At 39.5% G+C, this 14,176-nt stretch overlaps 1 protein-coding gene across 1 annotated transcript; it reads right to left on the bottom strand.

The window, feature by feature from the left end:
• Positions 1-2,393: 2,393 nt before the first annotated feature.
• On the bottom strand, positions 2,394-10,589 carry LOC143331508 (E3 ubiquitin-protein ligase TRIM35). The gene is made up of 6 exons (XM_076748439.1): positions 9,942-10,589; positions 8,391-8,486; positions 7,663-7,893; positions 5,608-5,630; positions 4,994-5,112; positions 2,394-3,465 (listed from the first exon to the last, which is right to left on the bottom strand). Exons 1-6 carry the CDS (start codon positions 10,524-10,526, stop codon positions 2,897-2,899), a joined length of 1,623 nt encoding a protein of 540 aa, XP_076604554.1. The 5' UTR covers positions 10,527-10,589; the 3' UTR covers positions 2,394-2,896.
• Positions 10,590-14,176: the final 3,587 nt, after the last annotated feature.

The raw sequence follows: 14,176 nt of genomic DNA, 5'->3' as shown, positions 1-14,176 counted from the left end.
AAACTCCAAACATTGTCTTTAAGTCCATCCAGTCATATAAAAAATCTGGGTGTCATTTTTTGACTCTGAGCTCAATTTTATTCCACACATTAAATATGTTACAAAAACAGGATTTTATCATTTAAAGAATATAGCCAGAGTCTGCCCATTTCTCTCTCGGGCAAACACAGAGATGCTGATGCATGCTTTCATTTCCAGTCGTATTGATTATTGCAATGCCCTGCTTCTGATCTTCCTTCACAAGTTTACAACTTCTGCAGAACTCAGCTGCACGTGTGCTTACGAGGACCGGAAGGCAGGCACATATTACACCGGTTTTAGGATCACTGCATTGGCTCCCTGTGTGTTTCAGGATTGATTTTAAGGTTCTCTTAATGGTCTTTAAATGTCTTAGGGGTCCTGGGCATTCTTATCTTTCAGAATTGCTTTTACCTTATGCACCCTTGCACGACCTTCAGCTCCTGTGACGCCAGCCTTTTATCTATTCCCAGAGTAAAAGCATGAACGCACGGTGAGGCATCTTTCCAGTGCTTTTAACATGAAAAGCACTTTGTGCTACATTTTATGTATGAAAAGTGCTCTATAAATAAGGATTGATTGATTGATTGATTGATTGATTGAATCGAATCTGACCAGACCGCAAAGCCTGCAGCATGTGTATCCAGCTTTCCAATGGCCTTCCTCATTCTGCCCAGGAAAATATCCCAGTTCTCAGTGGCTAGTGGGACCTTCCTTCCACACATGTCCAGTAAGAAGCAAGCTTAGCTGGCTCTGCCTGTTGAGCATTTTGATAACGTGGGTCAACCTGTGGAAATCCGTCAAAAACCTTGGGACCCCCGGCTCATGTCTTTCCCCATGTGGAAAATTAGGTTGTGAGAGGAGGGAGTATTAAACTCTAACCACTTTTTGACAACCTTAGCAGTTGTATTGTTTGCTTGTTTGGGATAGCATATTTCCTAATAAGAAATACACCCCTTCATGAGATCTCAACATCATCAACATATGTCTAAATGGGGTTTGGGGATCTAACATGCAGGATGCACTGTCCACCATCCACTGATTGATGGCAATGTTCAAGTCTACATCATAAACCCACTTTTGTTTTGCCCTACTGTTATCAATGCTAACATATGCTCACATTATCCATTTCATCTGGTGCAATTTCTAAGTTGTATATTTCTCTCAACTGTGCAATAACACTATTTACTATCTATATTTTAGAAACTGTATACAGTATATTGCGCATATACATGGATTTAGTATTTCTCAAGTGCAATACAATACGTCAGTTATTTTTCTCATAAGAATATTAGCAACGGTACTTTTTTTATGGCAGTAGGATTTTTATGGCATTAACAATTTTTTTATAATCTGTACAAATGTACATATATTTAGTTGTGTTTCTATTCTGCACCCTGTATACTTTTTTATTTTGACCTCTTTATGCAACTGTGCTTGCTCTTTGTAATGCTTGCTGGCTGTAACAACTAAATTTCCCTGCTGTGGGATCAATAAAATATTATCTTATTTATTTAGCACTGATATGGCTGAATGGACAAAACATCAGAACACCAACAACCAGCAACATCCGAAAGTATGACGCTGCCTGCTCTGTCTGTGCCCAGGGCAAAACATCACGTCAAGCACCTGCCGGTCTCCTTAGACCATTGACAGTTCCTGACTGCCCTTGATCGCACATCACCCTGGATGTCATCACAGGGCTACCCATATCCCAAGATAATGCAGTCATACTAACCATTGTTGACTGGTTCTCTAAAGCAGCTAACTTAACATAGTTAAGTAGTGCGAAAATATAAAATAAACAATATGTACAATGACATTCACAGTTTGCAGGAATTTATGTTAATAGTGACAGTGAGTGATGAATGTACATGTTAAAATCTGTGCATTAATGGATTATAACTGGCTAGACAGTGTATGTTTTGGTGTCAGAGGTCTGTACTGATACTTTATAACTAGCTAACTGTTCGTTAGGCTTGTGGGAAGAAACAGTTTTTGTGTCTGGCTGTCTGTTGGAATGGGTCGTGACATGGATGTAAGGGTTCTGCAGTGTTGCTTTGCACCTGTTTCCTCAGTCTGGTGGTGCATAAGTGGAACATAAGTGGATGGTAGAATTTAGGGGTTAGAATGAGGAAGTGGGGGATCAACAAGAGCCACAACAAACTCATCTTGGAATGATAGCAAATTAGCAATGCTAATGTTAGCACCTGTGGAAACAAACGAGCAATCTTTATAGTTCAAAGGGCAAACATTTGAAGTTGTCTTTATTATTAACAAAACTGCAAAGCTGATTCTAAACAAGTCGCTTTTGTCATTCATCACTGTGACAGCAAATGGACTTTTAATACGAAATAGCGAATGGATTAGCCATGATGTTTCAGTCAGTGAAAGAGAAATAACAGAAATAATACCAGCTTTCTTAGCAAGGAGGACAGATTATGCATCACAGCCAGGCACAGGGGAGAAAGCCACTAACATTACATTAGGTAAGAGAAAGTTTTGCTTTGACAATTTACTTCATGTTAATTTGTTATAGTAATCACTTATGATATCTGTGCTAATCGGGTCTGTGTTGTTTGGGTCCGATATATGTCTTGGTTCTTCATGGATCCAGGTCCAAACTTTCAGACAAGTCACATTCTGGTTCCTGCCTGGCATTTCTCGGTTCTGCACAAGTCTGGTTCAGGTTAGTGGTTAGGAAGTACATTTCCAGGTTTTTTTTGGGTGTGGGTGCAGATTTTTGGACCGGGGAAGACCGCTAACTAGACACACAGATATTAATTTTACTCCTAAATCTATTCCTAAATCATCTATTCCTAAATCATCTATTTTTCCAAAAATCATACTGTTCCTTTGGTATCATGACAGTGTGATGCTATTCTGTGTTAACAGTCACTCTTCCCACTGTGATTTTCAGTGGGTGTTTAGAACATGTTGTGGAGAAGTAGGGTCTCAGAATTCCACTCCACTGCTTTTTAAAACGATAGATCAGGGTGTTGTCATTGCCATCAGAAAAAGTCAGACACCCTCTCTCCCAATCCAGCTGAATTCTGATTCTGGATGGCCTTCGTCTCAGTCTGAGAGGGGCGCTGTGCCCAGGGGAGGCCCAGAACTCCCCAGAGGAGAACGACACAGTCCACAGGCCACCATCAGGGTCTATGTCTGAGTCTGAGGCAGGACTGGGGTTTAGATCCAATTTGGACCAGTCCTTTCTGTAGACTGACTCAGTGGCCACACCAAGAGACCAGTGGCTGTTATCTCCCACTTCCACCTCCCAGCTGTGCCTGCCTGAGCTGAAGCCCTCCGAGCCCAGGATGCTTTGTGGCATCACAAATCTCTCCGGATTGTCAGGAAGAGGCCGCTCCTCACACACAAACACACTCGACAAGTCAGGAGACACACCTAAACACGTGGAGCCTGTGTTAGGGTCCATGGTCACAGGAACTGAGGAGCATAAGAACATCAGTGAGAGACAAAGATATATATAGCCATATATTCAGCTGCCAGCTGCTGTTTACGTTACACCTTGCCTCTCGGCTAATGTGAAATCCATGTAATGAATATCAACATAGTGATGTCATTGTCACAGGTTATCATTTGTCATTTTGATTGGTCGCCAAAGTCCAAGAAGGCACCAGAGGGAGGGCAGTAGAGAAATGGAGGGATGAGAGTAATATGCTGCTGATGACAGAGTGATTTTTCAGTGAGACAGTGATCGACAATGATAAATCTCATCTCTTAATGTTTTGGTTGAGTTTCTGTATGTGTCTATGTGTTAACCTAAATAAACTGAAACCTACTTCTTGGCTACATGAGAAGAGGATTGGAACGGACAGGCCCAATCACAAAACTGACATGAGGATTTGATGCTAGCAATTCATCTGTGTTAACAAGCAATTTAAAGTTAGCTAGCATTAGCCAGCTAACACAACAAAATCATAATTGGGAATGGGAATATGATGTCATCAACAGTGATCTTTATTAGACGATACCAATTTTTGCCTAGGTGTGCCATTCATCGATAGTCTCAAGCCATTTAACTGTGTAACGGTTAAACTTTAGTTTCAACATGGTTGGTAAACACAGTTTTATTGTGGTCTGTAACAGCCAATCACATGACCAAAAAATGAAAAAGCAATAGATCATGCTGAGGTGCTGTAAGTGCAGGATCTATCCACAGACTAGGGTTAGGGTGAATGTGGCAACAGCTTTCTCACTTCTAGATAGATGGGGAGATATGTTAGGTGGTGTTGTCAGACATTTTACTAGTTATGTGGTCTATAACGTGTTATACAGTGAGGGGCTAGGTAGAATAATATTTACTTGGGATCTTGGTATATGTGTGAAGAGTGCCACCCACTGGCTGTAGGTGTCAGAAAGAACTGATGAACTAACGCAAAACATGACACTACACATTGAATATGATTCAAAATGTGAAATGCTGCTGTATTCAGTGACTTGCAAAGGTAGGCTAATGTTAGTGTTCTTTTTTGCCAAATACCGTGGATTAATTATAATTAGCATAACATTAGCACATTCTAACTCTATAATGAACTTCTTTGCCTCTGTTGAGAACTTCTCTTTACTTGGGCACATGCTTTTCATGTGCACTTACATTTCTGATTAACTGTTCACAGATGGAATGGCTGCTGACAGTGACACACAGCTAGCACACTAGCTTCCAAAAATTAAAATGTAGTTGCCCCAAAATGCTCTGTGATTCCAAACTTGATACATATTTCACACGCTTTGCAATAATGTTAGCTTGAACTTTGAACTTTGCGTTGGGTGCCGGTCCTTTTTTTGATATGTGCAGACTCCATTTCTAAGTTTATGTTAACTAGTACTACACACTGTAAACTGCAAAAGAGAGGCACTCAAGAGAGCACACAATAATATACCAGTACTACCTGTGCCACAACACTGGTGAGTGAATTATATCAGTTTATGTCAAGAAATCTGAAGTGCTCACAGTATTGGATGATCCTCAGCATCTTGTCCCAGACTTGGTGCTGTACACAACTCTGGTGTTTGGCCACATCAAGCAGAGCTCCTGGTTCGACTACAGGGTCCTCTACTCTGCACTGAGCCCTGGAAACAACATGAACTGAAGATGACCACCTACAACATTCAATTCAATTCAATTTTATTTGTATAGTGCCAAATGACAACAGAAGTTGTCTCAGGACACTTTCCATATAGAGCTGGTACAGACCGAGCTCTTTTATCTACAAAGACCCAACAATTCCCTCATGAGCAAGCACTTGGTGACAGTGGCGACAGAATGATCAGCGATGAAACATCTGTATGGTCTGCATTGTATGCATTGTGTGCAACACTTGCAGGTATGACTTGCGTTTGTTCAGCATGTGGTGAGGGATATGTCTTGATTTACTGTAAATACATTGTAAGGATAACAGGATTTATAAAGGACGAAATGAAACAATGAAACAGTCAAAACTTGACTGTAGTTTTCATTAGTGTTTTGTGTACATTATGTTCACAACTATTTTTTTTTTTTTATTTTTAGAACACATTAATTTTTTTTTTAGAACACAAATCGACGCCTTAGCTAAATGAGCTCACCTTTCAGAGGCCTTCTTGTAGTTCTGTGGGGACAGAAGAGAGACAGATAAATTACAAATTCACTCTCTTCACATGGAAAAGAGGAGTAAAAACAGAGCAGGCTTGGAAAACAATTAACTTTTGAAATAAAGGTTTATAAACCTTCACTTCCTGCTCTCCTACAGAGCAGACACTTCTCCTGCTTACTCTCTGCTTTGCTTACATTCTTTTGCTGATATCTTTGTTTTTATTTTTTCTGCCAAAAGTTTCAGATCGTGGATCCTAGATACTTATAAATCACAGGGACTTTAATTAATGACAGAAACAGAGGGCAACCACAGTATTTTTTTTATCACTGTTATTAGTTCTCAGTTCTGTGCGAGGTTAAGCTGAAATAGCACAAGCCTTTTAACTGTGTCTGTGACAGGAAACAAGGGATCGGAATAGAGACAACATGGTAAAATCTGTGAGCTGCAGTGTGTGAATGAATGACTAAGAGAATTATGCAACTTGAAAAGAGGATTGCAACAATGCTGCACACAATATGTGAGAATGAGCAATTAATTGACTCTGCAGCAGTCTCTGTACAAGGTGCTGAAAGTGGACAGACTTACATTCACAGGATTACTTCAGCTGTGGAGCATCCTGGCACAGATTTAACTCACATGCTGCCGTGGATGTCTCCTAAAATCACTATATCAGCTGTTGAGGCTCCCAAACTAGCCTTCACAAATGATGCTCTGACTAATTAATTTCTGATGAAAACAAGGTATCAGTTCTTGTCCTCTTAGTGCAGCATTTGATTTGGATTAAATCTTGGTGTCATCATGGATTTAGATCACAAGTCCCACATCATTAAGCTGACAAAAACTTTGTTTTTCCACCTTGGAACATAGATAAGGTAAAAACCATTTATAAATCAAAAAAGATACATAATTCATGCCTTTATTTCAAGCCAAATCTATTACTCTGATGCATTATTTACTGGCCTCCTGAAAAAAAAACACTGAGAGACTTCAGCTCATTCAAAACTCTGCAGCTCGACTATTAACCAGAACCAAGAGGAGAGGTTATTCCAGTTTTAGCTGCTCTGCACTGGCTTCCTGTAGCACTCAGAATTCATTTTAAGGTCCCCCTCCTTGTATACAAAGCCCTTCGTGGACTGGGACCAAGCTACACATTCTATACTCTTTGCCTTCAAGAACACTGCAATGATCTGCTGCTGGTTTGTGGGAGGTTTCCAGCAACAGGAAAATCAGGGATGCGGCCTTTGTTATGCCCAAAATTATGCCCCAAAGCTCTGAAACACACTACCTACAGATATCAGGGAAGCCATCTCACTGAATATTTTGAAAAGAAAGCTAAACACTTATCTCTTTATTTTAGCCTTTAACCAGCTATGACTTTCCTGACACTGGTATGAAAATTGTGTGCTTTGCCTTTGACTTTTACTACTGTACTTAGAAATTCTTGCATTTTAAATTTTATGTATTCTATTTACTCTCTTTCTAACTTTTTTCATTTTACTATTATTCAGTAGATCTTACTTTCCATTACTTTATGTCTACTATTTATTCTATTTTCATCCTAATATCTTATTTGCATTAATATTATAAAGTGGATTTTGTTGTCCGTTTTGTATTAGATTATTTATTTATTTATTTTGATATTTTTATGTTCATTCTATGTCTTACTTGGTGCATGTGATTTCTCTGTTATAAAGCACTTTGAGGTGCATTTCTTGTATGAAAGGGATTAATATTGTTATTATCATTATTATTATCATTATAAACCTGTGACCTGATCAAAATCTTGCACACAAGAAACGTACACATTTGATGGTTGCATAATCATCCTTTGCATTCTTTCATTCTGTATGTTCTACGCACAGCAGTTTAAAATTTATGTTTAAAGTTGTTGCTTGGCTTTACATTGCAAGAAAGAGACTGAATTATAATGGCAGGAAGCAGTTGTTCTTAGTCCTGGTCATTAGGATACATAACTACTATACAAGATAAAAATAAAACAATATTTGGTGGTGTAGAAGCATCCTGGTTTCCTTGGGATATGAATTACCTTTAGAAAGAGGAAGTCATCTAAGGCCATGGCCTCTTCTGTGTCTCTGATACTGTTGGTCAACACTTGAATGTCATCACTAATCCTGTCAATCTTTTCTTTTATCCTTTGACTCTTCTCGTCCTCTTCCTGTTTCAGCTGTGACATCAGTGTGGCCTCCTCATCACGGAGGTACTGCTGCATCTTCTCAAACTCCTCCCTCAAGACCTGGGCTGTTTGTACTGATTGGTTCTGACAACGGGGTTATGAGACATCATGTAAGAAGATTTATATGATATTGACTTTGACATTTTAAAGTTACGCTGTAATTTCACAGTATGATATAGTAGACTGCTATTTCAATAGTCCCACGTTTGGAAACATGTGCGCATGTTGTCTTGTCATTGTCACATGACCAGGAATTCTTACTATTTAAAAGCTCATGAAATCCAAGAGACATTTACATGCTTTTCTAAAGTTCAAAAAGATGAGAAAAAGATGACAGAATTTTTTTTAATGCCATTCCCAACAGTTAATATCCAAAGCACATGGCTCAGCAACTCTGTTATAGCTGTGACTACAACGTGCAACATCCTGGGCCAGTTCAGACAGATACTCTATAATACTTGCTAGTTTGTACATACACTTGCAGGTTTGAATACTACCTCTGTCAAGAAGGGGTATTTTCCACATAATGAGGTTTCAGACACCATATTGGTGTGAAGAACTAGTAATTCTCTGACATGTACCTTTTTGTAAGCAGCAGTATCCTCCAAGGTTTGTCTGATGGAGGCTGAAACCTCTAACTGCTCCTGGAGACTTCTGATTGCAGATCGCAGTTCTCTCTACAGACAGAACATGAGGCTAGGTATATTATGATAAACTTTACCACATACAGGGCCAGATTTACAGAGAAAATTGTGTGAAAATGTGCATTGCAGCCTTAAATGAAATTGCAGCCACAGAGTGTGCGCATTTAGCTACTCATTTACTTTACTACACTTCATTATCCAATCAGATCCTGGGTTGCACCAGGTCCAGCCCTCCAGAAGCACTCTGCATGCAAAGGAAAGCTCATTGGCACAGTTCAACCTGAACTCACTGAGCTCAGGAAAGAATTGATAACATGTAATTAATAATCAAAACTTGATTATTTACACTAGAAAGACTGTTTCTCAATACTCAAGTTCAAGTTAATGGCGAGCGAAAATAGGACGAAATAGAATAAGACAAATCAAAGATGCACAAAATATAGGCAAGACAGACAGAGAGAGCGAGAGAGAGGGAGAGAGAGAAACAGGTGCAACAGTTGGTACTGGTATGGATGTTAATACTGATGTCAATACAACCAAACACTCAAATGTCATAATGATACACAATACAGATGTAGACAGGTGCAGCATCTTAAGACTAAAATTGTGGCTATTAAGTACAGTATTTAGTGACATTTAGTGGATAGACAACTAAACACTATCTTTAAAGCTGCTGCAATCAGTATTTTACTTTAACACTGGATCAAATTACCACATGTGTAATGTCAAAGCAATCTTAGTGATAGACAATCAGATAGTTATGTCCAATTTTGCAGTTTCCTTCTCGGCTTTAAACCTCTTGCTCAGCACCAGACAGCAGACAGATACTGTTTGCAGTGGGCTTGTGAACACAGTAGAGCATTTAGTGGTTATTGAGCCTGATATTTTTCTCAGGTTGGAGCTGGACACCAAACCAGAGCTGAAAGGAAAGTGAGGCTTAATGCTGCATTAGTTGATGAGTTGGTGTTAATTCCCTGTGGCGTTGTTAATGAGTGAAACTTGTTTCACATGACAGAGTCAAATGATCCATTGATATCAACTAATGCAGCTTTATCACTATTATGCATATTGCTCTTATTATGTGCATATACTATCATATATGAATATATACATATACTATCATACACGTACCATATACTTTATATACTATTTTGGTCGAGTCTGCCTATTAAAAGTTTTGCCTCCCTACCATTGCCAAGTGCTTGCTCATGGGGGAATTGTTGGTTCTCTGTACACTAATGAGTATGCTCTATAACTTTTGTTGTAGTTATGGTGCAATATGAATATAGCTGAATTGATCTTGACATCACCAGTACTATTATCTTAGCTGACAGTTCCAGAGCCACTGAAGACATTATTCAACAAAATTCTTGAGAAGTTGCTCTCCAAATGTGAAAAAACTGATTTTCATGTGTATAATAGGTCAATAGGATTCCCTGTAATATATGTCAAGTCAGAGCAATTTGTGTCTTGGTTCTTGTGTCTGACCTTACAGTCGAGGACAGCCTCCTGTATGGAACAGCACTGGTGCTCCTCATGTTTGTCTGTCTGACACTGCTGGCAGAGTGGTTCCCCCTCCTCCAAACAGAACACACTGAGCATTTCTCCATGCTCCACACACAGCTCTTCATTCCCCATACCCCCATATCTGACCACGGCTTTCCCTCCATCATTTGATGCCCTGACATCCTCCACAGCTCCAGTTGTGACCCCAGGTCTCCTGGGCTGGTCATGGAACAGGGCTTCCAGCAGAGTTTGCAGGACCGAGTCCATCAGCTGTGATCCATAGCAGATAGTGCAGTCAGCCTGGCCCAGCTCTCCTTGGCTCAGCTCAATACACTTGGGACACAGTTTGTGTCCACAAGGCAGTGTCAGTATACCCAGCAACTGGCAGCCCGGACACTCAGACTCTTCTTCAGGTTGGATTGGACGCTGCTGATCCTCAACAGAATCTAAGTATGGGGATTCCCCAACAGTGACAGTGTCACTCTGTTGATAAGGAGTGTTTGTATCTTTCTCTTGTCCCTGCTCCTCTTCTTCCTCATGATCAGCCTGACTTGCCCTCTCAGCCATGACAGTACTGCAGATGACTGGTTAATTTTAGTAGGCTACAGAGTAACAGAGTAGGTTTCTGTCCCTGACTGTGTGATGCAGGCCCACAGCAATCTGAGCTCTGCAACCAGTTGCAAAATCACTTGCACTTTCTATAACGATAAGCTCCTCCCTCTCAGCTGCTGCCCTCCCTCTCCCCTCTGAGAGGTGAAGTAACCAAATGACATGATAAAAATACTTGTCAATGGAAAACAAGAAGCATCAGTCAAGAAGAGACTCATAGAAGACTGGAATGAACAAAATTACAAGAAAAAGTAAATTGTAATTCAAAAGAACTTAAAATTAAACAGGAAAACAGGATCATAATACACACAACAAAGCAAACTGAAAAACAGAGAAGTGATGCGATGCCCTGCATGTCTTTTAAGGCCACCAACTGTCCTCTCTTGGCCCTGCTAGAACATGGATTCAGCAACACAGAAAAGAAAATCTGTGATATTATCAGATCCTCTTCTTCCCTTTTTTCATGTGTCCCACAAATGCTTTGCTCATCTACCAAACCATGCAAATGACAGTTATAGTGACATGACATAATATACCTAGCCCAGTTGTTGCCCTTTTAATGGAGCATATCTGAAATATCCCAGTTTATAGAATACATGAAAAATCATGAGGAAGAACCTCATACCAAAGTCTCAAAAGGTTTTTAAAGGTCAGATTGGAGGAGGAGCGAGGTTAGTAGTTGTAAGCTCCTGCAGTGGAACAGGGCTATTTGGATTTTAAATTGGATTTTTCGATTTGTTTTTTTGTTTAATCTTTTCCATTTTCTCTGTGCATTACATTGTGAGATAATGGTTTCATTTAATAAAACAGTAGTGTAGAACTGGAGTGTCTTCAATGCAGAGAGCACCATCTTCTGGTCAGAGAGCGGCATTTGATTGAGGTGAACATGAGCGTCACAGCTGCTTGCCATATGAACAGAAACAGGAGATGATAAGTAACTCAGTATAATCAGTACAACCATACCTGTACTGTATAGTACTGTATCTGTAAAATTTCAACTTACAATACTAGTAAGGTTTTCAAGTCTGAACATAGATTGTATGGTGGTCACAGTCACGTCCATTTGTTAAGAGAAATGTCTTATATAATTTCAACAACCTTTACCTTATCTTTACTTAATTTATCTGTTTTAAATCAACCTGTCTTACAGCTGTAATCAAAATTCTCATATTATCTCGGGGCAGTCTCATTAACATAATTTTTACCAACCCATGGAAATACAACTAGCACTCAGCCACAAATAGTAATTCATTCTTGCTGACATCAGGTTCTATGTCTAATGTAGCTTTGGCCTGAATCATCACATGGTAACCCTATCTCCTAAAAATTACATTTATATAGATCTAATTTGTGTCCATAAATGATGTTGTGCTAACAAATATAATTGCTGTCTGAATTATGTTCAGAGTCAATTTTTGTTTGAGTGAATGAAACATTTTATGCGACACACTGGAGTCACAGGGAGATGGTTGGGGTGGGTGACGGGCGTACAAAGTGCAGACCTGTGGCACCAGAAGTTCACGTCCAGACTGTGGTCAGGTTTTGGAAACAAAAGCACTTTCATTAAAGTTAGGGGAGAGATTGTGATTGCTGCTGACTTTTCCTGTATTAAAACAGACCTTGATCTTTCCCTAACATGAACCCAGTGCTGTCAGCAAACAATAAGCATAAGTTCACTATCAACAGTTTTATGACTTGCCAGTAACAACATTTTCTCATTATGTTAATAAAAAATATAATTCTGTATGCATTACATTTCCTTCAAAATGCATTTGCTCTTTGGTTTGGCAAATTAGGTCTGTATAGATGTAATTTATAGGGGACAGGGCTCCAGAAGGTAAAATCTTTATCCTTTTTGGTGTTAAAGATGTAGCGAAACCCCTAAATAAAATAAAAAAAAATCAGCCAACATTAAAAGCACTGACAGTTGAAGTGAATCATCCCGTTACAATGCAATGTTCCACTGGGAATCCCTGGGTCCTGGTATTCATGTGGTTGTTACTTTGACATATACCACCTACCTGAACATTGAGGTAGACCAACTACACCACTTCATGGCAATGGTATTCCCTGATGGCAGTGGTTTCTTTCAGTGGGATAATGTGCTCTACAATGCTGCAAAAATTGTTCATGAATGACTGAGGAACATGATAAAGAGTACAAGTTGTTGACTTGGCCTTTAAAATCTCCCAATTCTATCAAGGATCTGTGGGATCTGCTGGAACAAGTCAGATCCATAGACACCACATCATGTGGTGTTCCTGACCTCAGTGACTGTATGTGGGCATGAAACTTGTGTCATACTATTACCATACCCTGCCTGCTAGTGCGACCAGGTATTTATCATGTTGTGGGAACAAAAATCAGTGTACACAGTCACATTGTGGGGACTCACCTGCCTTAAGGGGACAAAATGCAGGTCCCCTTAATGTAAATCATAAAATTTTAGGGTGAAGACTGAGGATAGGGTTACGGGTTAGGCAGGGTTAGGTTAGGTATAGGGTTAGGAACAAGCAAATAGTGGTTATGGTTATTGTTAGGGTAAGGCTTCAGGAAATGAATGTAGGAATGTAACTGCTAATTCAGTGTGATTACCAAATAAATCATATCATAAAAAAAGTAATCTGCAAATTATCTTGGAATGATACCTCTAAGATAAATGTGGTAGAGAAAAGAAAAAAATGATAAGTAGCATAAAATATAAAACTCAAATGAAGTTACATTCCACCACTGCTGTTGAGTGTTTGCACCTGGAAGACACATTGTTATTGACTATGCTGAAGAACTATAGCTGCTAGCACTCTCTTAATGAACACACTGTGCAATTAAGGAGATGTGCTTAGAGGTTTGTAAATAACACTCAGCAACATAAGGGAAAAAGTCATGAATATTGTGTTCTTTTCAGGTAAAAAAAAATGTGTATGCTAGAGTCAGCAGTGCTTCTTCATTATGGATGCACTGCTTGACTTTGCTCACAAGGTGACACCATTTCACCATAAAATGTGATCTGGACAGAAAACATTTGGGGTAAAGATCTCCTCATCTCATTTGGAATCAGGTTAAGATGAGTCCTGTGCACGACATCAATAGTGACATTTAAACAACGATAGTTGGTAGTTTGGTAGAATGGAGGAGGGTCTTGTTTTTTGTTACCTCACGCTCATATGCTATTTGTCTTTCTTGTTGAGATTTTCTGGAAAATAAAATAAAATATTGACACTGAAAAGGGCGACATATCCTGTTTCTGTATCAGGGCTGTAATTGTGCCCATTACAACCAGCTAGTAGCTATTATAATGATACTTTTGAGAAACTATCCCATGGTTGCTTCTTCCATAATTTATACTGCATCAGAAAAGAAAGAAAAACAAGTAAGGTTCAGTCATCTAACTCCTGTGGGACGGATTATTATATGAATGTAGAATATGTGCATTGTTGGTATTTGACGTCTCTTATTTCATCACCCCTACAAGCAAATAGCAAGATCAGCACAATAGGCACTCGGGAGTGACAGTAACAACGTCCCCCCTTGCACTCAGAGCCTACAGGTGGAGTCTCAGGTGGAGGCAGGGCTTAGGAAATGTTATATGAATAGTGGCAACAGCGGCA

The sequence above is a fragment of the Chaetodon auriga genome, chromosome 14 (genome assembly GCF_051107435.1).
Source record: "Chaetodon auriga isolate fChaAug3 chromosome 14, fChaAug3.hap1, whole genome shotgun sequence".
In the NCBI taxonomy this organism is placed as follows: Eukaryota; Metazoa; Chordata; class Actinopteri; order Chaetodontiformes; family Chaetodontidae; genus Chaetodon; species Chaetodon auriga.
Note: the sequence above shows the minus strand (reverse complement) of the source record. Positions and strands in the feature narration are given on the sequence as shown.

What these genes read in the sequence shown, in the direction of transcription:
- LOC143331508 (XM_076748439.1), bottom strand. Translation starts at nt 10,526, where the DNA reads ATGGCTGAGAGGGCAAGTCAGGCTGATCATGAGGAAGAAGAGGAGCAG. An exon ending in TACAAGAAGGCCTCTGAAAG is followed by an intron (nt 5,113 to 5,607) that starts GTGAGCTCATTT and finishes TGTTGTTTCCAG; the next exon opens with GGCTCAGTGCAGAGTAGAGG. An exon ending in GCTGAGGATCATCCAATACT is followed by an intron (nt 3,466 to 4,993) that starts GTGAGCACTTCA and finishes TATGCTCCTCAG; the next exon opens with TTCCTGTGACCATGGACCCT.